The sequence below is a fragment of the Rhinopithecus roxellana genome, chromosome 14, assembly GCF_007565055.1.
Source record: "Rhinopithecus roxellana isolate Shanxi Qingling chromosome 14, ASM756505v1, whole genome shotgun sequence".
In the NCBI taxonomy this organism is placed as follows: domain Eukaryota; kingdom Metazoa; phylum Chordata; class Mammalia; order Primates; family Cercopithecidae; genus Rhinopithecus; species Rhinopithecus roxellana.
This window is the reverse complement of record NC_044562.1, coordinates 61,171,679-61,198,157: the sequence shown is the minus strand read 5'-3', so window position 1 is coordinate 61,198,157 and position 26,479 is coordinate 61,171,679. Positions and strand designations below refer to the sequence as shown.

The following is a 26,479-nucleotide window of genomic DNA, read 5'->3' as shown; positions in this document are numbered from 1 at the left end:
CTCTAATCTGAAGACCCAGCTCTTTCTTTGTTTCTTCTCTCTGGTTGGGAGAGTTTTCCTGTGTTGTTAAGGTGATGGCTGCCTTGGTGGCATGGTCAAAAACTCACTCATGCCCAACCAAGCTGTGTGAAGGAAATACAGGTCTTTTACTTCCCATCTGCTCCTGCTCGTGAGGCCCCAACCCTTGAGCAGCAAGACAGTGCAGGCTTCAGGGCTTCAGATCTCCCAGACTGTACTCACTTACCGGGTCTCTGTTCCTGGCTCAGCTTCTCTTCCAGAGCTCCCCGCAATGCCACTTCTACTCCCCAACCCCTGCTTTTGGCCAGGCCAGAAGCTGGGCCTTGGGAGAAGGGCTCATGACCCTCCCAGTGGCTGGGTTGTTGGGATCTGCACTCCACACACTGTCCCCACCTCCTTGCTGGTCCTGATGCAGAGTGGAGGGCAGGTCAGCTTGCAGGATGGGGCTGCTGGCTGGTACGCGAAGGGTACTGGCTGGGCACTGAGATGCGGATGGCACCCACCACTGAGATCCTGATCCCAGCCACATACCCACGTGCTGTGGCCTCTTCCACCAACCCCAAGCTTCTGCCAGTCCCCTGGCTGCTCCTCATCTCATGCAATCCTGCTGGAGCATGGTCTGAGACCACAGGGATGTGGATTCCCCAACACCCCAGCACCCAATGCAAGTGGAGGCCCACAAGACCCTTCATGCAGTCTCCTCCCTGGCCTGTGTGCTGGACCTTGGGGACGGCCATAGTGGGGAGCCTCCCCTTGCTGTGCCTGCGGGGGTGGCCACCAGCCCTGCCATCCTGGGCTCTCTCCAGTATTCCTGCATGTTGCCACCACACCCCCGTCTGGATTCCACCCCAAGAGTGGCAGAGCAGGGCACAGGTCTGACCCCTTCACCCTGCTTGGCTCACCTCGCCTGTCCAGCCCCCATCATAGAAGCGGCCTTTCCTTCCTCTTCTCATCCTGGAAGCGTTTTTCTTCCCTTGTATGTGCCCTTTCCTCAGAGGCTGCTGGGCCTCCCTTGAGGACAGGAGTCTCCCCTCAGCTCTGTTCTGCCCCACCAGTCACAGCTCTGGCTGCGTGTCCCAGGGCCCCCCGGAGGTGGGACTGCAGAGGACAGTAGTGTGGGTTCCCTGCCCTCAGGACAAGGACAGCACTTCCCTTCCACCCCACGCATCCCCGTCTCCAGGGCTCTGTCTCCGCCAGGGGCTCACTTTCTCTGCCTTTGCCATCATCTCCCCCCTCTCTCCCATTGCTTAGTCCCTTTTCTCTGCATTCTGGGAGGGGGAGCAAACTTGACTTCGAAATCAGCGGTTCTCAAACCTTTGGGCCTCAAGACCTCTTCACATTTCCTAAATTACTGAGAACCCCAAAGAGTTGTATTCATATGAATCATATCTATTAATATTTATCACATCAGAAATTAAAACTGGGAGTTAAAAATATTTATTTATTCACTCATTTAAAATAACTGTAAACCCCCTATATGTTAACATAAATATAGTTTTTATTAAAAATGAGATTTTCCCAAAATAAGAGCATGAATAAGGTCAGTGGTGTTGTTCTGTTTTTGCAAATCCCTTTAATGTCTGTATAGCAGGACAGCTGCAGACAAGAACCCCTTAGACACCAAATTGTAGAAGGAAAGGGCTTTATTCAGCTGGGAGCATTGGCAGACTCACGTCTCCAAAAACCGAGCTCCCCGAGTAAGCAATTCCTGTCCCTTTTAAGGGCTCACAACTCTAAGGCGGCCCATGTGAGAGGGTTGTGATCGATTGAGCAAGCAGGGGGTACATGACTGGGGACTGCTTGCACCTGCGCCTGTGATGAGAACAGAACAGAACAGGACAAGGATTTTCACAGTGCTTTTCCATACAATGTCTGGAATCTCTAGATAACATAACCGATTAGGTCAGGAGTCGATCTTTAACTACCAGGCCGAGGGTGTGGCACCAGGCTCTCTGCCTGTGGATTTCATTTCTACCTTTTAGTTTTTACTTCTTTTTTCTTCAGAGGCAGAAATTGGGCATAAGACAATGTGAGGGGTGGTCTCCTCCCTTATCTGGAACAATAGAAGACAGCTGAATTCTCTACTTGCTTCTGCATTCAGTGGGTGATAACACATTGTCTGGGCTGTAGTATTTGAAGAAAATCTAGGCTCATCCAGATATATAATTGAAAAAATGAGCCTTTGCAGATGATAATTAACATCATTATGTGTTGTTATAGCATGAAAACCCGGCAGTTGGAGTTGGTAGTTTTTTGTTGTTGGTTTTTTTTTTTTTTTTTTTTTGAAGCAAAGTCTTGCTCTGCCACCCAGGATGGAGTGTAGTGGTGCAATCTCAGCTCACTGCAACCTCCGCCTCCCAGGTTCAAGTGATTCTCCTGCCTCAGCCTCCTGAGTAACTGTGACTACAGGTGTGTGCCACTACGCCTGGATAATTTTTGCATTTTTAGTAGAGACAGGGTTTCACCATGTTGGCCAGGCTAGTCTCGAGCTCCTGACCTCAGGTCATCTGCCTGCCTCGGCCTCCCAAACTGCTGGAATTACAGGCGTGAGCCACTGTGCCCAGACAGTTGGTAGTTTCTTAAAGGTTAGTTGTGATGTGGAATCTGAAACCACATTAGTGAACTTTTCCTTTCCTGTTTGTTAAAACCCATTGGTCTCTCTTGCACTTGAGGTAGATTTTCTACCCCTGTGTGATTTTTGCAACACCATGCATTAATCATTTGGAAGACTCTGGCTCACTGAGTTATGCAGACTTCTCAAACGTTGACACATTTCATATGCATCCCAAAAGAGAACCACTTCTGTTACTCTCACCAGCGATCTCATCAAAATTCTCCTGGTGTTGGAAACTGTCAAGCTCACAGCAGGCGATATATGTTTTCCAAAATTCTATTTTGTGCTTGAAAGCTTCCGTTTCATTACTGGCAATAAATACTGTCACTTCTTTTCCTTGAAGTGAGAGTCACACTTCGTTCATTTTTGAGAAAATATCTGCCACGCACCCAAGTCGAAACAGTTCATCTCCCCGTTGTTCTCTCAGATGAAAATCGTATTTCATAAGAAAAGTTTCTAGCTCAGGTTGCAGTCTGAACAATTGCCCAATCCCGTTGATAGAAATATCTGTCACCTTCAACATGCAGCGGTAGAGCTTCCCGTCCTCCTCCAATCCCGTCCTCCTCCAAGCTTGTCACGCAGAATACTCAAAAGACATGGACGGGGGCCACAGTTCAAAAAGACTCATAACTTTCAGTGTTTCATCAAGGTGATTCTTAAATGCAACTGTTTTTTCTTCTCATTTCTTTTTCTTTTCTTTTTTTTTTGAGACAGAGTCTCACTCTGTCACCCAGCCTGGAGTGCAGTAGTGCAATCTCGGCTCACTGCAACCTCTGCTTCCCTGGTTCCAGCAACTCTCCTGCCTCAGCCTCCCAAGTAGCAGGGATTACGGGGTGTACCATTGTGCCTGGCTAATTTTTGTGTTTTTAGTAGAGTGTACCATTGTGCCTGGCTAATTTTTGTGTTTTTAGTAGAGACAGGGTTTCACCATGTTGGCCAGCTGGTCTTGAACTCCTGACCTCAGGTGGTCTGCCTGCCTCGACCTCCCAAAGTGATGGGATTACAGGTATGAGCCACTGCGCCCAGCTCCTTTCTTTTTTGATGAAGGATACAGTGACTGCCAGTGCCGTCAGGCCCACTGCCCTGACTCGTGCTAAAGCCCCAGCAGTTTATCCACCATTGTTTTTACACCTTCAGTGCAGGCGTCGAAGAGCAAAGAAAAGGCAAATGATGTCTTAGCATTATTACAAAAATAGCCTTGCCCTTGTGACCCGCCCACTAAAGGATCTTAGGAACCTCCAGAGGAGAGGTTCCTGGACCACACTTTGAAGACCACTATTGGAAATCATGGAATCTAATATTTCACAGTAGAAGTTGTGCCCATTGCCCCCTCCATTGTGGGTTGTGATTCCTCGCCACCTCCGTCTTAACCGGTTCTTCTCCATCTCCACCAGCATAGCCGGTGGTGCTCCCATCTCAGCCTGGTTTCCTCCCGTGTCTCCTCTGTCCCTCTCGTTGAGACTATACATACTTGCTTATGCCCCATTCAGCACGCCAAGCTGACTTGTTTCAAGTCTATTTCTGATGGTAAGTCACATTCAGGAGGGTCTTTTATTCCTGAAGCTAACTTTAACTTGGAGCCACGTGCCTGGCTTTTGCCTGTTGAGGAGTGACTTCTGGTCAACCCAATAAACAGAGTGCATGGAGTGCTCCGGCCCCATTCACCCCTCAGGATCTGAAGCTCCGGGTCTGGTTGATACGTCCTGGAGTGGCTGGCAGGTGTCATTTGGCCTCCCCAAATGGAGTCTTCTCTGCCCTCCCTTCCTGGTCTCTGGCTATGAAGAAGGGAAGTTATGTTTTAAAGAATCTAAAGCACAGTACAGTTATCCTTTTCCCCAATTTCGGCCCCGGAAATATATCAACCTCCAGCTGCTGCCCCAGGACACTCCTGGGCTCTTATGTAAGAGGACTCCTCCGGCCTGGGGTGCAGGGCAGTGCACATGTCCTTGTCTTTCTTCCTGCTGTGCTGGGCCTCGGGGTATTGTTCTGCCTGGATACAGAAGAAGAGGTACTCCCTGGGACACAGGCTGGACAAGCCCTGTCCAGCGAAGGGGTGGCCTCCAGGTTTTCTGGTTGGTGCAGAGCTGGCAAGAGTGGAAATGGAGGGGTGAGGCCCTTCCCATCTGGTTCCAGGGACTTGTGCTCCTCTGTTTGGGGCAAAGACTTTACCTTGTCAATGCAGCTTTATCTAAACTGTAGTCTGTGGATGGCGGTATCCCCCTAGATTCCTACAACTGCTTGATGCTTTTTCTCTTGGTTTTTGAAGCTATGACGAGAGCCTGATTTTGTGTCCATCTCAGTGAATATTTTTGTAAATAGTTGAGAGAGGAAAATCAGTGAAGTTCAGCCAACTGCACTTGAAACCGGAGGTGGCCTCCCACTGCCTTGTGGGACTCTCCAGTCTCTTCACCTTTGCCACACTCTGGGTGTCCCCATCCAAATCAGTGTACTTCAGAGTTCTCAGAAGACAATGGCATCTAGTGTCCTTCTTGTTTGTGTCACTAAGAATGGATTAATTTTATCTCGTCTGAAACTGAAAATATTACGTTTGGCAGACATTCGCTGAACTCTAGAACAAAAGAAATGTGTTCATTATCATCTAAGCGTACATTTTCCAATCAGTTCAACTTGGCAGGTTCACCAGGAAGCTGTGTTAGTTAAACTCGGATGGTCTAGGAGAACTGTAGTTTTCCTGAGACTTCTGGGTGCTGGATGATTCCTGCTCTGGAAACACCAAGCCAGTTTCAGCCGTGCTCTGGGGAAGCTCAACTCTTGCCCCCTGCTGGAAGAGACCCAAAAATGCTTGATCAGGAAACACCATCTGGCTTTGCCCTCAGGACTCTGTGACCGCCCTGGAGAGGGTCCAGTGACCTGCCAACCAAAATTGGTACAATAGTAAACAGCCACAGAAATGCTTGAATGCAATGTCATTTCTATGAAGTTAACGTGTTTCCATTCCAGCCTACCAAAATTGCCCGTTTGAGCTCAGCCCGCAACACAAAGATGCCTGTGTGCCTTTGCCCAACTTTGTTGCATAGGCAACATTTTCTGCATAGGAGACCGTTACTGTGTGTGTGTATGTGTCTGTGTGTATGTGTATGTACATGTACACACTTAAAGCCTGTGGCAAAAACAAGATGTCCAATGTATTTCTTGTTTCTGATATTTTTCCAAGGGGGTTGAAGGGCAAGATTAAGAAGGAAAGCTCCAAGAGGGAGCTGCTTTCCGACACTGCCCATCTGAACGAGACCCACTGCACCCACTGCCTGCAGCCCTACCGGCTGCTTGTGAATAGCAAAAGACAGTGCCTGGAATGTGGCCTCTTCACCTGCAAAAGCTGTGGCCGCGTCCACCCGGAGGAGCAGGGCTGGATCTGTGACCCCTGCCATCTGGCCAGGTGAGCCCAGACCTCGAGGTAAAGTGATCTTGATAGTTTCTGGATCTGGCATGTCCCTTCGGTGAAGCTAGCTGAAGAAGGGTGGATGCACACATGCGCACGCTTGTGTGTGTGTGTGTGCATGTGTGTGTGTTATTTATGCAGACCTGTGTTCAGCACTTAGGCGGTGCCATGCGCCTGTGCTTGTCTCTGCAGAGTCGTGAAGATCGGCTCACTGGAGTGGTACTATGAGCACGTGAAAGCCCGCTTCAAGAGGTTCGGAAGTGCCAAAGTGATCCGGTCCCTCCATGGGCGGCTGCAGGGTGGAGGTAAGGAGTGGACAGTGGGAAGGACTTTTAGTTCCCAGGCATTTTAGGAATATTAAAGCAGGCTCCTTTGGAGTGTGCGTGTGTGTGTATGTATGTGTGTGTGTATGTGTGTGCACGTGTGTGTGCGTGCACATGCCTCTCTGTCTCTTCTGCTGGTTTTTTTTTTAATTTAATTTTTGTAGAGACAGGCATCTCACCATGTTGCCCAGGCTGGCCTCAAACCCCTGGGCTCAAGCAATCCACCCACCTCAGCCTCCCAAAGTGCTGGGGTTATAGGCGTGAGTCACTGCGCCCTGTGAAATTGGCTCCTTTTTATGTGAAGTGCAAACCTCTGCATCCCAGTGGCCTGGTCTGAGTGCCTCAGAAGTCCTGGGTGCTGTTGAAGTTGCCAGTATTTGAAATTATATTGTTTTCAAATCTTCAAAGTAAGTTGAGAACTCAAAGCCAAGTTTCTGAAACCCAGCTGCTGATTGAATCACCAGGGTGCTTGTTAATACTACATGTTTTCCAAGCCCTTCTTCCCTGGGACATCTGGTTTGGGGCCTAGACTCTCTCTTTTCAACAAACATTTCACATGAATGGTGATTATCAGGATTTAGAGAAATCTGTTACAATTCGGTTGTTTTTGTCTTTTGAATCCAAGTATTTATTTCATGATGACTTTGAAATCCAGGCAGTAGTCTTAAACTAAACAATCTGTTTGCCTGTAATACCCCCCATAAGGCATTTGGAAGAGATCTTTTCAAGGGGAGAGTGGGAGGATGCCAGAGGGTCTTCTGCGTTTGAGTTTGAAGGGAGCTAAACCAACAGTGTTTTTGAGAAAGTTCACCTTGTCCCTGTTACCTGAGTCCAAGGCTCTTATCACTAAGCTTGGCCAAGCATTTGGGGGGACAGCCCCCACCAAGCCAGGTGTCTGGGGTCTCAGTGTCCTGGATGACTCCATCTGCAAAGCAAGTTTCTCCAGGGTCACGAGGCAGCTGCCTGGCTCCAGCAGCTGGGCACATCCAGGGCAGAGGCTGTGCTTCTGGATTGGGGCGTCCTTACCATGCCCCAGCCCAGGCATCTCCCCCAGGCCTTCTTTCTGGAGAGACACCTTATTCATGCCTGTCCCTTAAAGCCCCAAGTTTGACTGGAGAGGCAGAAGTTGGCATAGACACCCTTTGAGCATTCAAGCTCTCACTGGGCCTGCTGCAGGCATTTCAAGGCATCTTAGCACATCGTTTAATTTAGGACAGAGGCCACGGAGAGGCACCCCTGGAGCAGCACGCTGAGCAGCACAGGGTGGCTGCACTTCTTGAGTGGTGGGGGTGAGGGTGGGGGCAGGTGTGATAAATCACCCAAACCAGGGCATTTTTAAGAGTAAAAGGAAGCTCTGCTGATAACATGCTGCAACAACAGATGTGACTAGGAATGGCCGATGACATGGGGACAGGCCGTCACCCTATTCCTGGGCTGCTTCTTCACAGTGATCATGAAGCCCAGCAGCAAATCCTACCTCCCACAAGCACACGGCCAGCCTGGAGCCCACCGAAGGGTCCTCCTGCAGCTGATGGAGCTTGGTCCAGCCTCCAGTCCACCCCTACCAGGCGTAGGGATAGAAACGACACGTAACACCGGGAAAAGCCATGCTGTCAAGCATCTGAGAATGTCAACCCCAGAGGCAGTCTTTAGGGACTGGGGTGGCCTCAGGAAGCTGTATTATTTCAAAGAATGCAGAATGCAGTGTTTCAACAGCTCAGCCCAGAGCTGCTGGACTTCACACGGCCGGCCAGAACCTGCCGACTTCAAAATCATCACCACCAAGGGCCAGGAGGTGGCGCTGTGGGGCAACAGAAAACAGAAAACAGCTGTTCCTTGAACTTGGCTTCCCAGCAGCTCCCCCAAGCGCCCACGGGGCTGCGTTCCTCCCTGCTGGGCGCCTGTAACTACAACATTAAAACAGGGCGCAAGCAAAGAACACAAAAACTGGGAAAGCTGTGCCTTTAAAAAAAAAAAAAAAAAAAAGTAGGGTAAAAAAGCTTAAGGTTAATGTTTTGAAACCTGGCCCAGCCAGGGCCTAATGCAGACCTTGTCCAGCTAGTAAGTGGGCCGCTGGGCGTCTTCCTTGAGTGAACCTTCAGAGTGCTGGGTGTTTCACCAAGGCCTTCCATAGGGGACCTGGCAGGTTCTGCAGGAGGCAGCCTCGATGGCTGATGGCCAGGAGAGGAAGGGAAAAGCCCTGGACTGGTCGCTGTGCCTGCAGTTCCCCCACCCCCTGCCTTCCTTCCCAGTGCCTTTCTGTTTCCCTCGGTGATGGCTTTGCCTGACAGTGCAGGCCTCGCCTGACGTCAACACTAAGTTCTTTATACTCATGTGGTTTTATTTTTGTTTTCTCCTCCCTATCAAGAGTGGTCAGAAAATCTCTGTTCTGTGTCAGGAACATGGAAGATCTTTTGGATTTTTTTTTTTTTTTTTTTTTTTTTTTTTGCATGACTTGATCAGATAGGTAGGATAACATCGCCCAAACCCCTGGCCCAAGTGCAGAGTGACGAAAGGGATCAACACTAAAAGGACCCCTGAGATGCCAGGATACCTTCCTCTTCATGTTCATTGTGGGGACCGGGGACATCACCCCGACAGGTGGGTCCCCAGGCCCCGGAAAGCCCATTTCCGCATCCCTGAGTGCAGGGGGAGTTCACGTCTTGGGGCCTCTGCCTGTTGGTTTGGGGTGCGTCTCCTCAAGGCACTCACGTGTCCAGAGAGAACAAAAATAAAACCAGGTCTGCTCTCTGGCACTGTCATCTGGGCACGTTTGGAGCCGAAAACCTTGACCTTCTGAAAGCTCACTGAAAAATCATCTCGTAAAAGGCAGATTCACTGGACAAAAAACATAGAAATGTGTTCACCGTGTATACATGGGAGCCTTCAGAATGCAGACCCACAGATGCAGGGAAATTGTCCATTTTTAGGCTTAGGTTCAAGAAAGGATGGACAGCGTGTGGAAAGGGATTATACAAGGCCAAACCTACTGCTGATAGGCTGAGTAGGGAACCCAGCAAGCCCTGTTTCTCTACATTCTTCTTGACCTTTTTCCTCCAGGAATGGGGCGGGACCCTCTCTGGAGTGGGGGTCTTATGACCTAAAGTCAAACAAGGAAGGTCAGATAATTTCTTTTTTTTTTTTAATTTTTTTTTTAGAGATGGGGTCTCACGATATTGCCCAGGCTGGTTTTGAACTCCTGGGCTCAAGCAGTCCTCCCACTTCAGCCTCCCAAAATGCTGGGATTACAAGCATAAGCCACACATGCCCAGCCAGATAATTTCTTTATGGCTAGATTTTACATAGAAAGTAGAGAGAAAGTCAGAGTGGTATTTGCATGTTTTTTGGCTGACTTGGGAGAAAGGGACACCGGTTTCTATGTCCTGCCTTGTGGAAGAGGGATTCTAGTTTCTATACTGGCCTTGGGGGAGAATGGGCCTGGGAGACAAGAGGGCAGGAGAAGATCAGAGGGAAACTGCTTCTGAGGCTGCTGCTAAGGCCCTCATTTGGGGGCGCTGTTTTCTGAGCCCCAGAAGCACTGCCAGCCAGGCAGGCATCCGGTGAGTGTATAAAAATAGACCTGCCAGAGCTCAGACATGGGCACCTGCGGGCCCCTTTAAAACCCTTGATAGCTTTTATCTTTAAGAGAAAGATTCAAGTTAAAGAATACACCAGGCTGCCTCTCCCATCTCTCCTTCCACTGGGGAAATTGAGGCCCTCTGAGCCCAGGCAAGCTGCTGGTCCCCTTGACTCACCCCAACATCTTCCCAGACACTCCTAAATAGGCAGCAAAGCGGTGAATGGCAGTGGCAGCTTCAGGCAGGACAGGCAGTGACAGCATGTGCTTGACACCTGATCTCAGCTGTTTGTTATAAAGTCCTTCGTTCAGATTTCAGTTTTTGCCAGTTGGTTGACTGCTTCTATCTCTGTATTATAAGTGGAAAGCTGGACAATTAGACTGAATTTTCCAACCCATATAAAAGATCACTGCTGGCTCAGGACAGAGCCTGAGAACCCAGAGCCACCCAAGGCCCAGTCGATGGTAGAATTGTAAGCTGGTGTGGACATCACGGAGGAGGGTGTGCGGCATTTGGGGGTGGATGAAGGGAGGTGCACAGTGAGGTCTCCATCTCACGGGAGGCTTTGGAAGATGCATCGGTGATTGACTCAGTACATCCCCTGAATGCTCGCCAGGTGCCAGGTCCTGGGCTGTCCTGAGGGTAGGGCGGTGGAAGAGCCAGGCCCTCTTCCACACTTGGGGACAGTCCCCACTTGGGAGGGATTGTCAGCATAGCCAGTCCATCAAATAGGGACATATGTGCCTCTGAAACCGAAAGCCACAAGGGAGGAGCTTCCTGCAAAGGGGCCCCAGGCCCGAGAGATGAAGATAGGAGTTGCGGGGATCACAGGTGGGCCAGTCAGGGAAATGTCTAAAACAGAAACCACACGGTCATTTCATATAAGGAACTGGTTCAAATGCTGTTAACGGAGAATGGGAAAAGGAGATACTGAGGTATCAGAGGTCATAACTGCAGGGGTGCCTGCATCCCCCACAACCACCAGGGGTGTGAGCAAAGGGCAGAGGCTGGGATTAATAGAAACAGGCAGCTCCAAGGAGGCCACCCAGGGATGGGACACAGCCCTCCAAGGCGGGGGTGCCACCAGCTAGTGCCCTTGTCTCAGAGGCCGTGATGAAGCTAGGACCAGCTGTCAGGGTCAAGGGCGTGGGGCTGGAAACCACAGGAAGGGGAACATTCCTTCTCCTTCCTTTTCCCACTCCCACTCACTGCGGGCCGAGCCCTCACAGAGCAGCAGGCAAGCCGGAGGTGCAGTGTGCAGGGCCAGCTCCGACGTCACAGAGCAGAGAGTGAAGGTGGCTCTGAGGCCACCCCAGGCCCTGCACCCACAGTCCTGCTCCCCTTTGCAGTTGACAGTGCATACTCCAATGCACCAATGCCTGCTTGTTCACACCTATGACCCCTGAGGCGCAGACAGCAAGGTGCAGGCCCCAGGGCAAGGGTGTCCAGGGGCAGCAAGGCCTGGCTGGGCCCAGAGAATCTGACCTCTACAGTGCCAGCTGTGCCCTCAGCAGCCCCTGGAGTAGAAAGGTGGATGGTCCACAGGGCCTGCTAGCTTTAAACCCTGGGATCCCTTTCCTGAACCATTTGCCACAGTCACAGCACAGGCCAAGCCAAGGTGTGTAGGAGAAAGCAGGGAGAGACAGTGGGGCTAGGGAGACCAGGCCCAGGAGCTCAGTGTGGGGAAGGAGCCCTGCTGGGTAGAGAAAGGAGAGGGGGCATGAGGGCTGAGCCTCACCTCCCTCCCTGCAGTGATGAGGTCAGGCCTGCTGACCAGCAAATGCTATGAGCCTGCAGGTGAAGCCATGTGTTTGGGAGAACATGACTTAGCTCTAGGCCTCATTCACACTCCACAGCTCCAGGGTCTTCCTACTGCCCAATAATCACAATGCTGCAGACATGGTCAGACCTGTTGGTAACGTTGATTGGTAACATTGGCAACTGATTGGTAACACTGATGCAAAGTAGTGATTTTTACACTGTAATTCAGACCAGTTCTAAGTGATGTTTCGATAGGTCTATGAAACGCCAGCAGAGAGCCTTCCCTGAATGTTTTTCAGTGAGTGGATGGATTGTGGGAGAGGGAGAGATGGATGGATGGATGGATGGATGGATGGATGGATGGATGGATGGTAGGATGGATGGATGGATGGATGGACAGATGGATGGTAGGATGGAAGGAAGGAAGGAAGGGTGGCTAAGGTGGTAGGTGAGTGGATGGATGGATGGATGGATGGATGGATGGATGGATGGATGGGCAGATGGATGGATGGATGGATGGATGGATGGATGGATGGATGGATGATAGGATGGATGGATGATAGGATGGATGGATGGATGGATGGATGGATGGATGGATGGATGGACAGATGGATGGTAGGATGGAAGGAAGGAAGGAAGGGCAGCTAAGGTGGTAGGTGAGTGGATGGATGGATGGATGGATGGATGGATGGATGGATGGATAGATGTCTGAGTGGATGGATAAATAGATGTCTGGGTGGATTAATGCATTGGTGGGTGGATGGGTAGGCAGCTGGGTAGATGGGTAGATGGATGAAGGAGGAAGGGATGAGTGGTGGTGGATGGATAGATGAATGGATGGATAGGTAGGTGGAGGGGTGGATGGGCAGGTGAATGAGTGGATAGATGGGTGGATGCATGGATGGATGGATGGATGGATGGATGGATGGATGGATGGATGGATAAGTAAGTGGATGGGTGGATAGATAGGTGGATGGATGGGCAGATAAGGTGGTAGGTGGGTCAACAGGATGGATGGGTGGGTGAGTGGATAGGTGGATGGATGGATAGATAGATAGATAAGTGGATGGGTGGATAGATGGATAGATGTCTGAGTGGATGGATAAATAGATGTCTGAGTGAATGAATGCATTGGTGGGTGAATGGGTAGGCAGCTGGGTGGATGGGTAGGTGGATGAAGGAGGGAGGGATGAGTGGTGGGTGGATGGATAGATGAATGGATGGATAGGCAGGTGGAGGGGTGGATGGGCAGGTGAATGAGTGGGTAGATGGGCAGATGGATGGGTGGGTGGATGGATGGATGGATGGATGGATGGATGGATGGCTAAGTAAGTGAATGGATGGATGGATGGAGGATGGATGGATGGGTGGATGGATGGATAAGTAATTGGATGGGTGAATTGATGGATAGATGATGAATGGATGGATAGATAGATGTCTGGGTGGATGGGTGGGCAGCTGGATGGATGGGTAGATGAATGAAAGAGAGAAGGATGGGTGGTAGGTGGATGGATGGATGAATAAATGGATAGGTAGGTGGATGGGCAGATGGGTAGGTGGATAAGTGGGTAGATGGGTAGGTGGATAAGTGGGTAGATGGATAAGTGGATGAGTAAGTAGATGGATAGATAGGCCACTGATTGATTGAGTGGATAGATGGATAAATCAATTGATGGGTGGGTGTGTTAATGAAGGAGAGAGGGATGGATGGGTGGGTAAGTGGATGAGCCACTGATTGATTGGGTAGATGGATGTATACATGGATTGATGATGAGTGGGTGGATGAAGGAGGGAGGGAGGGAGGGAGGGAGGGATGGATGGATGGATGGATGGATGGATGGATGGATGGATGGATGAATACATGGTTGGATGGGCCACTGATTGAGTGGGTGGATGGGTGGATGAATAGATGGGTGGAGGATAGATAGGTGGGTGTGTGGGTGGGTGGATGGATTGATTGATGCATGGATGGATGCATGGATGGATGGGCTGCCTATTGAGTGGGTAGATGAGTGGATAAATGGGTGGGTGGGTAGGTGAATAGATGAATAGATTGATGAATAGACAGGGGGGTGGATGAATTGGTAGACGGGTAGATGGAGGTATACATTGCTGGGTGGATAGGTGGGTGAATGGATGAAGGATGGAGGTATGGGTAGGTAGATGGATGGATTAGTGGATGGGTGGGTGAATGGATGAAGGATGGAGGTATGGGTAGGTAGATGGATGGATTAGCGGATGGGTGGGTGGATGGACTGACAGATGGCTTGCTCCCAGACTGTTTGTCCTGGGGTGGAGTCATGCAGGTATCTATTGCAGCTGGGCCTGAGTCAATCTCTGAAGAGAGAAGTGGAGACAGCGAGCGGACAGATGAGGAAGGAGAACGGGACTCAGAGGCCCAGGCCCAGCCCTTTGGCAACAAAGTAAGTCATCTCCAGTCACCCCCTCCTCAGCCAACTCGATTCCACCCTGTACCTGGAACGTCAGGTTCTGACTTCCTGAAAACCTTGATGGCCTCTCCACTAGTTCCTACTGCGTGAGCACCAAGAATCTGCTGCCCTTTCCCAGCCCTCAGTAGTCTCTGAGATCCTTGGGCACCAGGCAGGAGCAGTGCTTCCACCATCAGAAACCTCAAAAGCAATGTGTGGGCTGGGCAAAGTCTGCTGAGTGTGTGGCCAGTCTGGGGGCACACAGGTGCGATGAGTGCAGCAGGCTCCTGTAGGGCAGGCAGGGGTCCTGAAGGGCTCTCGGGGGTCCTGAAAGCAGCTGCCTTTGCAACTTTCAAAAAAGTGGACCCCTCAGGCTCTCCTCTAAGAGCTTTTCTCCTTCTGTTGTTTGTTTGTTTGTTTGTTTGTTTGTTTGTTTGTTTGTTTGTTTTCGTCAACCATGAGCCTTGTGTTTCTGTTTTCAAGTATTATTTAACTTATTTTGGGTGGGCGAGACAAACAAGGTAACCCCTGGGTTTTGGGGTGGGATGCAGGAAGGGGGAGCAGCTGGGAGAAGGGGCTGGGTAGATGAGCAGGGGTTCAGACTTAGACGCTTGGAGAGAAATGGGCCAGTGACATGCAACATGAACCAGGTCTTTGCGGCTGCTGTGAGGGGAATGTCATCCTCTTTTATTTGAGAACATTTGATTCATGCTATTTATGAAGTTCCCAGAATGCTCTCCAGTGCCTGGAGTATTCCCTACATGATAGAGCAGTTTAAAGAATCAAAAGAATTATAATGAAATAGGAGTTTAGAGCTAAATGCAGGCTCTTGCATCTAAAGAACAAGGACCTCTCAGGAGCTTGCCCACCTCTGCCTCTCTCAGCCATCGCGCCCCCCTTACCCGAAGCCCCAGGGACCCTCCCCTCTCCCAGCCCTGCAACAGCTTGCATGCCCCCCAGGTGGGGCCCCTGGGGCAAGGGCAGGGGTTCAACTCAGTATTCCTTCTGCTCAGCCAAGGTTCTGGAGATGCAGATCCCGCGTCCTGGGTGGGATGGGCACATGAGCACCAACCAGTCCTCCCACCAGCTCCCCCTCCAGGCTCAGTCAGGTTCGTTCCTAGTGGAGCAGGTGGATGTGCTGGAAGAGGAGCCTGCCCCACCACCCTGGGGGCTGAGTATGGGGTTGGGGAGGTGTGGGGTGTTTGGTCCTCTCCCTCAAGCTAGCCCTGACTTGAGTCTTGTCCTGTCTTGTGCCTGCTAAGAAAAAGCGCCTCCTCTCCATCCATGACTTCGACTTCGAGGGAGACTCAGATGACTCCACTCAGCCTCAAGGTCACTCTCTGCACCTGTCCTCAGTCTCTGAGGCCAGGGACAGCCCGCAGGTCAGTGAGTCCTCGTGTCTTTCCCCTGCCCCTCCCTGAATCTGGATGACAGGTGCTCAGGCCCCAGGTGAGGGGCAACACTCTGGAAGCAGTGTCTGATGGCCGCACAGTCCCACTGGCTCCCAAGGCATGACAGGGCAGAGGACCCTTGTGGGAAGACAGGATCCAGAGACCTCACACTCCCTCAGGATTAGCATGTCTGGAGATACTGAGCAGCCAGCTTGGAGAAGCAGGGGGTGATGCAGGGCCCTGAGGCTAGACAGATGAGCTGGGGCCCAGGGATTGGTGCTTGGCACAGAAATAAGGCAGAACCCCTGAGACTCGGGAGGGCAGGACAGAGAAGCGCATCTGTGGAGTCAGGCAGGGCCTGCCATGATGCCTGCATCTCCGTCTTACTGGGAGGGGAACATACACTTTATCGCCCAAACTAGGACAGTCCTGTGATACCGGCAGCTATTAATGATCACACCTATACACAGGCATATGTAGGGGCCATCCAGGTGAACAGGACATGTGGCTGCCTTACTCATTCGCTGTGTGGCCTTTGCCCCTGGAACCTCTTCAAAGTGCTCATTAGTGGTCGTTGCTGGTTGATCATTATTCATTAGTGTTTATGTTGCGATTGAAATTACTCAAGATAATAGATTAGATCATTAGGAGTAGGATTAGAAGGGATGGGATAAAACAAGAGAGACAGTAGAGTGATTAGGCCTTTCTGAGTAGATACGGTAACGGAGGCTGAAATTTGGGTTTGTGTAAAGGTCTTTGGTATAGTTAAATTAGGTCAAGAAGTAAAGCCAGATTTTGGCTTGTGAATAGGCTTGAATTGGGGGTTGTACAGTGAATTGTGGCTGAATAAAATCCTAGTATGTTGGAGAAGTTAAATATCTGTAATGGGTGTTTTAGTTTAAGGTTATTAGCTATGAGATTACGCTCCATTGCTAGCAAGAAGCCTAAGGTGTTTACACCTAGGGCTGTGAGCTGCAGGCGGAGTGGTATGGTTGTTTGGGGGAATGAAGCAGGAATGATAGTGTTGGTGATGAGGAATCTGGCAAGGGTGCTGCCAATTGTTAGGCGCTTAATGGAGTTAATTAGGAAGGGGTTATTTTCATTAATAGTAACCAGAGTTGTGAAGCAAGGTTGTCCTATTAGAGTGAAGAAAATAATAAAGGTACTATAGACAGCTGTTAAGGAGGTGGCAATAAGAATAATAGAAAGGGCTCAGGTGTTGGTGTATGACGTGCTTGTGGTTTCAATGATGAGGTCTTTGGAGTAAAAGCCTGTGAGGAAAGGCATACCTGTCAGTGCAAGGCTGCCAATAACAAGGGAGGAGGAGGTGAGGGGTAGAGTCTTGAATAGCCCTCCTATTTTGTGGATGTCTTATTCCTCTATCATTGAGGTTGTGAATGATGGACCCTGAACCTAAAATAATATAGCTTTAAAAAAGGCATGGGTGCAGATGTGAAGGAATGCTAGGTGTGGCTGATTAATGCCAGCTGTGACTATTACAAGGCCTGGCTGACTTGAGGTGGAGAATGCCGCAATTTTTTTAATGTCATTTTGTGTTAAAGCACAGATTGCTGTGAATACGGTAGTAACAGCCCCCAGACATAATGTAAAGGTTTGGATTGATAGGTTATTTTCTATTAAAGGGTAGAAGCGGATGAGCAGGGAAACTTCTGCTACAACCACAGTGCTGGAGTGGAGTAGGGCTGAGAGTGGGCTTGGGCCTTCTATGGCGGATGGGAGTCAGGGATGGAGGCCCAATTGGGCTAACTTTGCTGCTGCTGCTAAGAGAACACTAATTCATGGAAGGGGTTGGGGGTGGGGTCTAGACCAAATATGTGTTGAAATTCTCCTGTGTTGGAGGACAGGAGGAACCATGCTATAGCTAAAATAAAGCCAATATTGCCGATGCAGTTGTACTGGACTGCTTGAGGGCTGCAGTATTAGCATCTGCTCGGCCGTACCATCAGCCGATCAGTAAAAAGGGCATGATTCCTACACCTTCTTATCTGATAAAGAGCTGAAAGAGGTTGTTGGTGGTAACCAAAATGAATATTGTGATGAGGAAAGTAAGTATTTGAAAAATTGATTAATGTTGAGGTCTGAGTTTAAATATATTGAGAATTCTACAATAGATCGGGTAACGAAGAGTGCTGCTGGGATAAATATTGTGGAGAAGTAGGTCTAGTTTGAAGCTTAGTGAGGGATTGAGAGTCTGGATTGTCAGTGTGAGATAACGGCTTCTTGGTCTGTGTATATAAACGTCGTTGTAGGGATGACTCTAGTGATGAAGGCACATGCGATAGATGGTTTTACGTAATTTGGGTATGAACCTTTCTTGCAGGGGTTGGCTAAGGTAACAGTAATTGGTAAGATTAAGGGGATTAGAGCTGTTATAGCAGGGGAAGAATTCATGTTTGTTATTTTTATCTGGAGTTGCACCAATGTTTTTGGTTCCTAAGACCAACGGATGACCTAATCCTTTAAAAGCTGACAAAGCCATGTTGTTAGACACAGGGGCATGAGTTAGCAGTTCTTGTATACTTTCTCGGTAGGTAAGAAGTTGCAGGCTTCTATTGTTAGATCCACAATCTAATGTTTTGGTTAAACTATAGGTACAGCATGCAAACCCCATAATAATTTTAGGGTTTAAGGATAATAGGAAGATGGACACAAGATGTATAAGTATTCATGTATTTTCTCGTGTAAAGGAAGGTTTAATACTGTTAATAGACAAGTGTCCCTCGTTGTGTCATGATTAGCATATATAGGGAGTAAAGGGCTGTAATTAGTATATTAAGTCCTATAAGCATAATGGTGATATTTGATCAGGAGAATGAGGCCATAGTCACAAAGTGTTCTCCTACTAGCTTACTGACAGGGGGGTAAGGCAAGATTAGTAAGATTTGCTAGACGTCATCAAGAGACTACTACTGGGAGCAGTGTTTGAAGGCCTCGGGTAAGTAATACGGTTTGGCCTCGGATTAAAATGGTAACTAGTATAAGGGCTGTGCTGCTTATTGGTGTCAGGTGGCTTGTTTGAAGAGCTCATGGCAGCAGTAGTAGTAAAGCAATCTCTTAAGTCGAACAGGAGGAATGTGATGGCTACCAGGAATAATTTTATGGAAAAGGGGAGGTGGGCAGAGGCTATTGGGTCAAATCCTCATTCATAGGGGCTAGATTTTTCTATATAAATATTAAGTTGTGGGAGCCAAAATGCGATTATTATTAGTAATAGGGCTAGTAAGGTGTCAGTTACGAGGGCTAGTGTCAAGCTGATTATTTCTGCCCTACAGGATCATTTCAAGGATGCCGTATTAGGGTTTTCTTAGAGGGACAGAACTAATAGAAAAGGAGAGTTTATTAAGTATTAACTTACACGATCACGAGGTCCCACAATAGGCTGTCTGAAAGCTGAGGAGCAAGGAGAGCCAGTCGGAGTCCCAAAACTAAAGAGCTTGGAGTTCGAAGTTCGAGGGCAGGAAACATCCAGCACAGAAGAAAGATGTAGGCTGGGAGGCGAGGCCCATCTTTTCGCTTCACGTTTTTCTGCCTGCTTTATATTCACTGGCAGCTGATTTGATGGTGTCCACGCGATTAAGGGTGGGTCTGTCTTCCCCAGCCCACTGACTCAAATGTGAATCTCCTTTGGCAACACCCTCCCAGACACACCCAGGATCAATATTGCATCCCTCAATCCAATCAAGTTGACACTCATTACTAATCACCATAGATGCTGTACCTGGAAGGCATGAGACTCACAGGTAGGCAGTAAAGGTAACTATGGGCACAGAGCCAGGCCCAGGCCCAGGCCCAAGGCCAGCTTCATAGTGAACTCCTGAACTCCATTCCCAGCATCCCCTGGGCACATGCAGTGCTGAGCCAGAGTTGGGGCGGGGCTGGGTCCACCCAGGCCAGTCTGAAGCCCCCTCCAGGAGGAGAGAGAAGCAGGGTGGGTCATGGAAGCCCCAGCCAATTGGTTTCCGGGCCACAGGTCCTGCTCTAACTAGAGGCTGGCCTAAGTGTGCATTGCCTCTGGCCTCCACCCCCCACTCACAGTCAAACTGGAAGGGGGTTGTGGCATATTGCTTCTTGAAGCCCTCAGCACCTCCTTTCCTTGGGGACAACGATATAACACAGAGACCCCTCTGCTGAAGGGATGTCCGGATTACAGCCAAGGAGCTGCCAGGAAGCCCCAACCCACCTTTCTGATCTTCAAAGATTAAGGTGTACATAGTTAGTAACAGTGTACCCTTCTCCCAAAAATATGAACTTCCCTGCCCACGTCCACAGGGCTTTGATCTCTAGGTGAGTCTGAGCCCCCTGAGGCTGTGTCAGGAGAGTTTTGGTCCCCTTGCATCATGCCTGGCCCAGGATGTCATTGGGAACCCCAACATTGCACAGACACAGGCAATAGGCAGTCAGTAGGCAACAAACAGGCAATATATGCTTTAGCACAGTCTTCGAAATTAAAGAGAACTGAGTAGCAGGGGCCAGCAGGGATGGGCTTCTAGTGCTGGGTCAGTCAAGTGCCTGGAAAGCCTCAGAACTTGGATTAAAAGACCCACATTCCAGGCAGCGGCCCCTCCTAGTAAACCCTGCAGAGAAGGCTGACAGCCCCATGTGCTTAGTCCCTCACAGATGAGTCCTGCTCGGAGAAGGCAGCCCCCCAGAAGGCTGAGGGCCTGGACGAGGATGACACTGGGGCCTCTGGGTGCCAGCGCCATCCAGAAGAGGAGCCGATGAGCATCTCGCCTTCTGGACACGGCGGCCCTCGCTGAGCTCTGCCCTCCTGGAGGCTCCCACAGTATGGCCCTGGGGGCCGCTGCTGCACTCAGTAGGTGCCCTTGGCCAGGGTCTTCCTGAAGGGCTCGGCATGGGGGAGCGGGTCACTGAGAAACAACCCCAACACCCTGACCTATGCCTTCACACGGGCTGATTTGAAAGGCCCCTTCCTTTGGCGTGATTGTCCAGGACGTGCAGTCCCAACAAATGCCGTGGACACCTGCCCTCCCTGGGATGTGTGCTTCCCTGTAACTCTCAGAACTTCCAGCACAGGAGGTGGCCAGCCCACAGCTCCCTGCTGCTGGCCGGGGGTGGGACATGCAGGCCTCCCTGAAATGAGTAGAACCACTGGTCAACCGGCCAACCATCCTGGTCTGGGCAGGATGAGCATCTGGGCATTGCCACCACTGGCCCACGGTTGGCTCAAGGCTGTTGATCAGGAGATCTTCAAGCACTGAGAACCTAAATCTGCTCGGCTTAACTTTGTCAGTTTTGCTTTGAAATGAAATCCCCAAATCTCTGTCTTTTCTGGTAGCCCAAGGGTGTATGTACCATAGGTCCAGGAGTTCAGATGTCCCATCAGAGCAGGAGCAAGTAAGATCACAGCAGCAGCCAGCTTCCCCCAGCCACAGTGAGTGGCTGCGTGCGGGAAGGCTGTCTACTCTCCAGCTTCCCTCTTCATTGTATTGAAGGGACCATAATCTCATGGCCCTCATGCTGACGGGGACCTTGGAGGCTTTGGGAGGAAGGCAGGGTCCTACATTCCCCCAAAACAATGCATAAATGAATCTACTTTGGCCAAGCCACAGGTTGCAGACCTGGACAGCAGTTTTATTTCCTCTGTGATCTCAAGTCCTCTGAGCATGTGGACAGGAGGCAGTCTGGGAAAGAGGCCGGGAGAGACTGCATCGTGCTGGGAGAACTGCCTCGGAGTTAGGCAGTTCTGCGTTTGGAGCCTCAGTCTGCCAGTCTGTTTCACTGGTTCTCACACACATTCTTTTTACATATCAGCCTCTCAAATGGGGAGTGTCTTACAGTGAATGCGGGAAGAAAGTCTTAGTGAATGTGATAAGAAAGGGGTGTGCTTGAGTCTCACTGGCAGCACTGTCTCTCAATTGTGCAACATCCAATCTGCAAAGTCTGAGATTCAATGAGATATGCTGTGCTGTTAGAGCAAATTGCTTAACCTCTGTGCACGTCAGTTTCCTCATTGTACAAAAGGGGTTAATAATGTCTAACTCATCCCGTTGTCATAGGGTTTAAATGAGATGTCTGAACCTGCTTGACTACATAGCAAATTATCACAAACCTAAAATGTGACTTGAAACAACACAATTATGATCTCATCGTGGAATCTGGTGTTATTTGCAATTTGAAATTGAGAATCATGTTACATTTGCTTTTCAAACATGCAAAGTATGTCCACTCTTATCCCCACCCGCACTGCCAGGCAAGGGCCTCTTTTTTCCTGAAGATCTTTGTGTGTGGCCATGGAATCTGCCCCATTCTTATTGTGACTTTAGAACCTCAGCCCCGTAACATGAACATCATTATGTCTTCATATTCTTTGAGCTCTCATTTTTCTTCATTGGACTAAACACGTCCATCAGCTTTCAGCTTTTCACTCTAAGTAATTCAAACTCACTCTTGCTCCGAAGGGTCAAATGTCATCAGGAATGAGCAGCTGCCCCTGCAGTACTTGGCCGATGTGGACACCTCTGATGAGGAAATCATCCGGGCTCACGTGATGGCCTCCCATCATTCCAAGCGGAGAGGCCGGGCGTCCTCTGAGAGTCAGGTAACAGTGGCTGGAAAGACTTCTGTCTTGTCATTTCTTTGGGTGGAGTCTTTTTACTTCCACACCAAGTCACTTTAGAGAAATTGCAGCTCTTAATACTTTCAAACTATGAAATTGCACAAGCCTACTTAATGGAGATACGTCATCACAGTATTTTTTATGGAAGTGAATTCACATAACAGAAAATTAACCATCTTAGTATGGCCATTCCCCAAAAATTAAAAATAGAGTTTCGCTATGATCCAGCAATTCCACTTCTTGGTATACACCCCAAAAAATTGAAAATAGGGACTGAAGAAGATATTTGCATCCCTGTATCCATATTATTATTTGTAAAAACCAAAAGATGGAGGCAACCCGAGCTTCTGTCCATTGACAGATGAATGGATTAAAAAATGCAGCCTGTGCGCGGCACAGGGTATTATGCACCCCTAAAAAGGGAGGAAATGCTGACACGTGCTAGACCACGGATGAACCTTGAGAACACTGTGCTAAGTGAAATAGACCAGTCACTCGGGACAGATACCATATGGTTCCACTTAATCTGAGGTTCGTAGTTAAATTCATAGAGACAGAAACCAGAATAGTAGTCAACAGGGGCTGGGGTCAGGGGGATGGGGAATTAGTGTTGAATGGGCAGAGTCTCCGCTTTGTATGATGAAAGGAGTTCTGGAGATGGACAGTGGTGACAGTCATACAACAATGTGAATGTACTTAATACCTCGAAAATGGATAAAAGGGTAAAATTTTGTATCTTTTATAATTTAAAAATTTGAAAAAAAGAATATTTTATGGAATTTAGGGGAAAATAATCTTATGTCTTTCAAAAAATTTATTATTATTTATTTATTTATTTATTTATTTTTAAGACGGAGTCTCCCTCTGTGGCCCAGGTCGGAGTGCAATAGTGCAATCTCAGCTCACTGCAACCTCTGCCTCCCAGGTTCAAGTGATTCTCCCTCCTCAGCCTCCTGAGTAGCTAGGAATAGAGGCGTGCACCACCATACCTGGCTAATTTTTGCATTTTTAGTAGAGATGGGGTTTCACCTTGTTGGCCAGGCTAGCCTCAAACTCCAGACCTCAGGTGATCCCCCCACCTCAGCCTCCCAAAGTGCTGACATTACAGACGTGAGCCACCGTGCCTGGCCAAAAAATTAACTTTTAAGGTGTACAATTCAGTGACAGTACATTTACAGTGTTGTGTAACCACCACCTCTCTCTGATTCCAAAACAACTTCACCCACCAAAAAAATCCCATACCCATGAAGCAGTTATTCCCCAGTCTCCCTTGTCCCCGGCCTCTGACAACCACCAGTCTTCCTTCTGTCTCAGTGGATTTGTCTATTCTGGACATTTCATGTAAATGGACTCACAGAAGGACATCTGGCCTTTTGTCACGAGCTCCTTTCACCAAGCATAATGCTTCTGAGGTCCATCCATGCTATAGCACATTTGGGTGCTTCATTCCTTTTTATGAAACTATATATTTTATACTCGATCAAGTATGATGTATTTTACAAGAGGAGGAAATAATCTGTCAGCTATGTGAAACCCTTAGCAGGCTGTATTATTATTATTTTTTTCAGCTAGAGTCTTGCTCCGTTGCCCAGGCTGGAGTGCAGTGGAGTGATCTCGGCTCACTGCAACCTCCACCTCCTGGGTTCAAGCGATTCTCCCACCTCAGCTTCCTGAGTAGCTGGGATCACAGGCACCCGCCACCATGCCTGAATAATTTTGTATTTTTAGTAGAGATGGTGTTTCACCAGGCTGACCAGTCTGGTCTCAAACTCTTGACCTCAAGTTGTCTGCCCGCCTTGGCCTCCCAAAGCATTGGGATTACAGATGTGAGCCACCATGCCCAGCCCCTTAGCAGGTTTTATATAGGCATCAAGAAACTCCACTCATAATACTTAACACCTGTTAAATTAGTAGACTCACTCACGTTGTAGACATTAACTTATGAAATAATTCATCACAAGATTTAACTGCTCTGAGTTCCGCTCGCTGCGTTTAAATGATGATTCTGTTGAGTTAGCTGATTTCAATTTGAGCAAGTTCATGTTGCTGGGGGAAAGGCAATATTGTTTCTTCTGAGAACATTATGGCCACTAGATTCTTTAAGGCAATGAAAGACACAGGCTATTAATGTCCCTGATAGCGCCTTGACTCCAGCAATGTAATCACAGGATGGGGGCTGTTCTGTAAATGATGACTCTTGAGGCACGAAACCCAGAGAAGGGGAAGTGGGGCTGCTCTGAATGGAGACGGGAACCGCAGTTTCACCAAAGCTGGTCTCAAGCATATCTTCTGGTGCCTGGATGAGTGTAGGTCCAGCTCCTTGGGCATGGTGATGCCTCGTACGGAACCCCTCCTCCCTCCTCCTGGGAGAGCTGGGGAAGGGAATGGCTCTGTAGAGCTTCCCTTTGGGCCTGTGGGCTGTCAGGAGGGAGGCTGAGCGAAAGCTGAGCCTTGTCAGGAAAGGCCTGGAAGCAGCAGGGAGGCAGATGGTGCACGGCTGGGGTTCTCAAGGGGCAGGCGAGGTAGGCGGGGCACACAGTAGCTGCTCTGCAGGGTCCAGGGCTTCTCCAGCGCCCGGGCCCTTCGGTGCACGGGACGACCTGAGATGGAGCATCACCCAACTCTTCAGCCGCAGGGCTGCAGATTCCTCTCCCAAGGCCTTGGCCTACACTGTGGCAGTCACTAGACCAGCACTGGCTCAGGAGTGGGCAACAAGGAGAAGCGTGCAGTGGGCTCCGGGCTTTTCTGAGCTCTCATTCAGCAGGAAATCTGTCCCGTGGCTGTTCTCACAGGGCCAAACCTTTGGGTACGTGATAGGCGGGGGGGGGGGTCCTCCAACCTCCTGTCACTTTGCTTCTGCACCCACAGAAATGATCTGCTGAAAACGAGCACCAGAATTTCAGAAAGAGCCTTTCTTAGCATGGCAATATGGGGAATCATAGGGGTTTGGGTTCTAAAATTGGGCTGGTGTCCACGGGGCAGAAGTGCGCAGTTTCTGAATTCAGCATCTCTCCGGAGTCAGTGCCCTCGGCTGGCTGTTTACTGTAGTGTCATCTGGAAGCTTCCTCAGCCCTGGGTGGAAGTTTCTCCTGCACCAACTTCCTTGAGGGCCCGCTTAGTCTCTGAAAGAAGCACCCTTGCCCCAAGCATAGCCGGGCATGAAAGGCCCTGAGAAGGCCTGCATGAAGACTACTTATGGCCGCTTCACCCACTGGCCCCACAGTTCCTGAGGCATAGAACTCCTTTGATGTAACAGCAAGCAAGGCCCTGATGCAAGGAAGTGTCCTTTCACTCAGATCAGGGAGTGACTGGCTTGGGCCCTGCAGTTTCTGTGTCCCAAGAGGACTTGGAAGCTGCAGGTGTGCTGAGCTCTGGCAGGGACTCAGAGCAGACCCGGTGCCACAACATTCACGCCTCCACCGCCTGCATTCGCAGATCTAGTTCTGAAACATGGAATACGCACAAGTTGGGCAGAGCAACTTCATTACTCACAGACAGACTGCGAGGTCCCCAGGCTCAGGGAAGCTGCAGGGAGGGTAGAGTCTCGGCTGCAAGTGTCCTGTGTCATGCGGCAGCTGGGGGACTCCAGAAAGCATTCCTCTCTGAGTCTTATACCCTGGGAAACTGGGATCACTGGGCAAAGGATATCCAGTTCTAGAGCTCTAGACAGTCCAGACAGTTCTTCCTTGTATCAGAAAGTGGCTTTCTTGGCACATTCTACAGTTATTCTGAGAAAAGGGGAAGAGCCGACTCAGCCAAGTCCATCCAGGGACCTGTGGCTGCAGGGGGCAGTGGAGGACCAGGGTGGCCAGGATAGAGACCTCTCAGGTGTGACCAGGATAGAGACCTCTCGGGTGTGGCCAGGATAGAGACCTCCCCAGTGTGGCCAGGATAGAGACCTCTTGGGTGTGGCCAGGATAGAGACCTCCCCAGTGTGACCAGGATAGAGACCTCTTGGGTGAGGCCAGGATAGAGACCTCCCAGGGAGGCCAGGTAGAGATCTATGGCAGATCCTTGGCTGGCTGAGCATCTCCTAGCTGCCTAGTCTGAAGACAATGGGATGAAGAGAAGAATCAAGTTGTCTATTTTCAGTAAACCTTTAGTTTGGCAACTTTAATAGCCTTTAGTAAAATACGTATCATGGTATCCAGCCCCACTGAAACCAATTATCTTTTATACCTGCTTGGAATTATTCTCTAGTTCATGTTTGTATATCCTGCCTCTGGAATTGTTTCTCTTTATTTATTCCTATGAACTTGTATTTACTTTGTCAACCCTAAATAATGAGATTCAGAAAATATAAATAAGTATTAGTACATCGAGTTTATCAGAACAAAAGCTTGACAGTGGCCACCCGGAAACACGGA

General features: G+C 49.5%; 1 protein-coding gene across 1 annotated transcript in view; it reads left to right on the top strand.

The window, feature by feature from the left end:
* MLPH (melanophilin) overlaps positions 1 to 26,479 on the top strand; it is a 66,215-nt gene that overhangs the window by 18,034 nt on the left and 21,702 nt on the right. Inside the window, 7 exon segments of the mRNA XM_010357931.2 lie at positions 5,808 to 6,029; positions 6,225 to 6,337; positions 14,014 to 14,117; positions 15,386 to 15,505; positions 20,143 to 20,280; positions 20,282 to 20,348; positions 21,955 to 22,094. Of these exon segments, the coding sequence (XP_010356233.2) occupies positions 5,808 to 6,029; positions 6,225 to 6,337; positions 14,014 to 14,117; positions 15,386 to 15,505; positions 20,143 to 20,280; positions 20,282 to 20,348; positions 21,955 to 22,094 (904 nt within the window).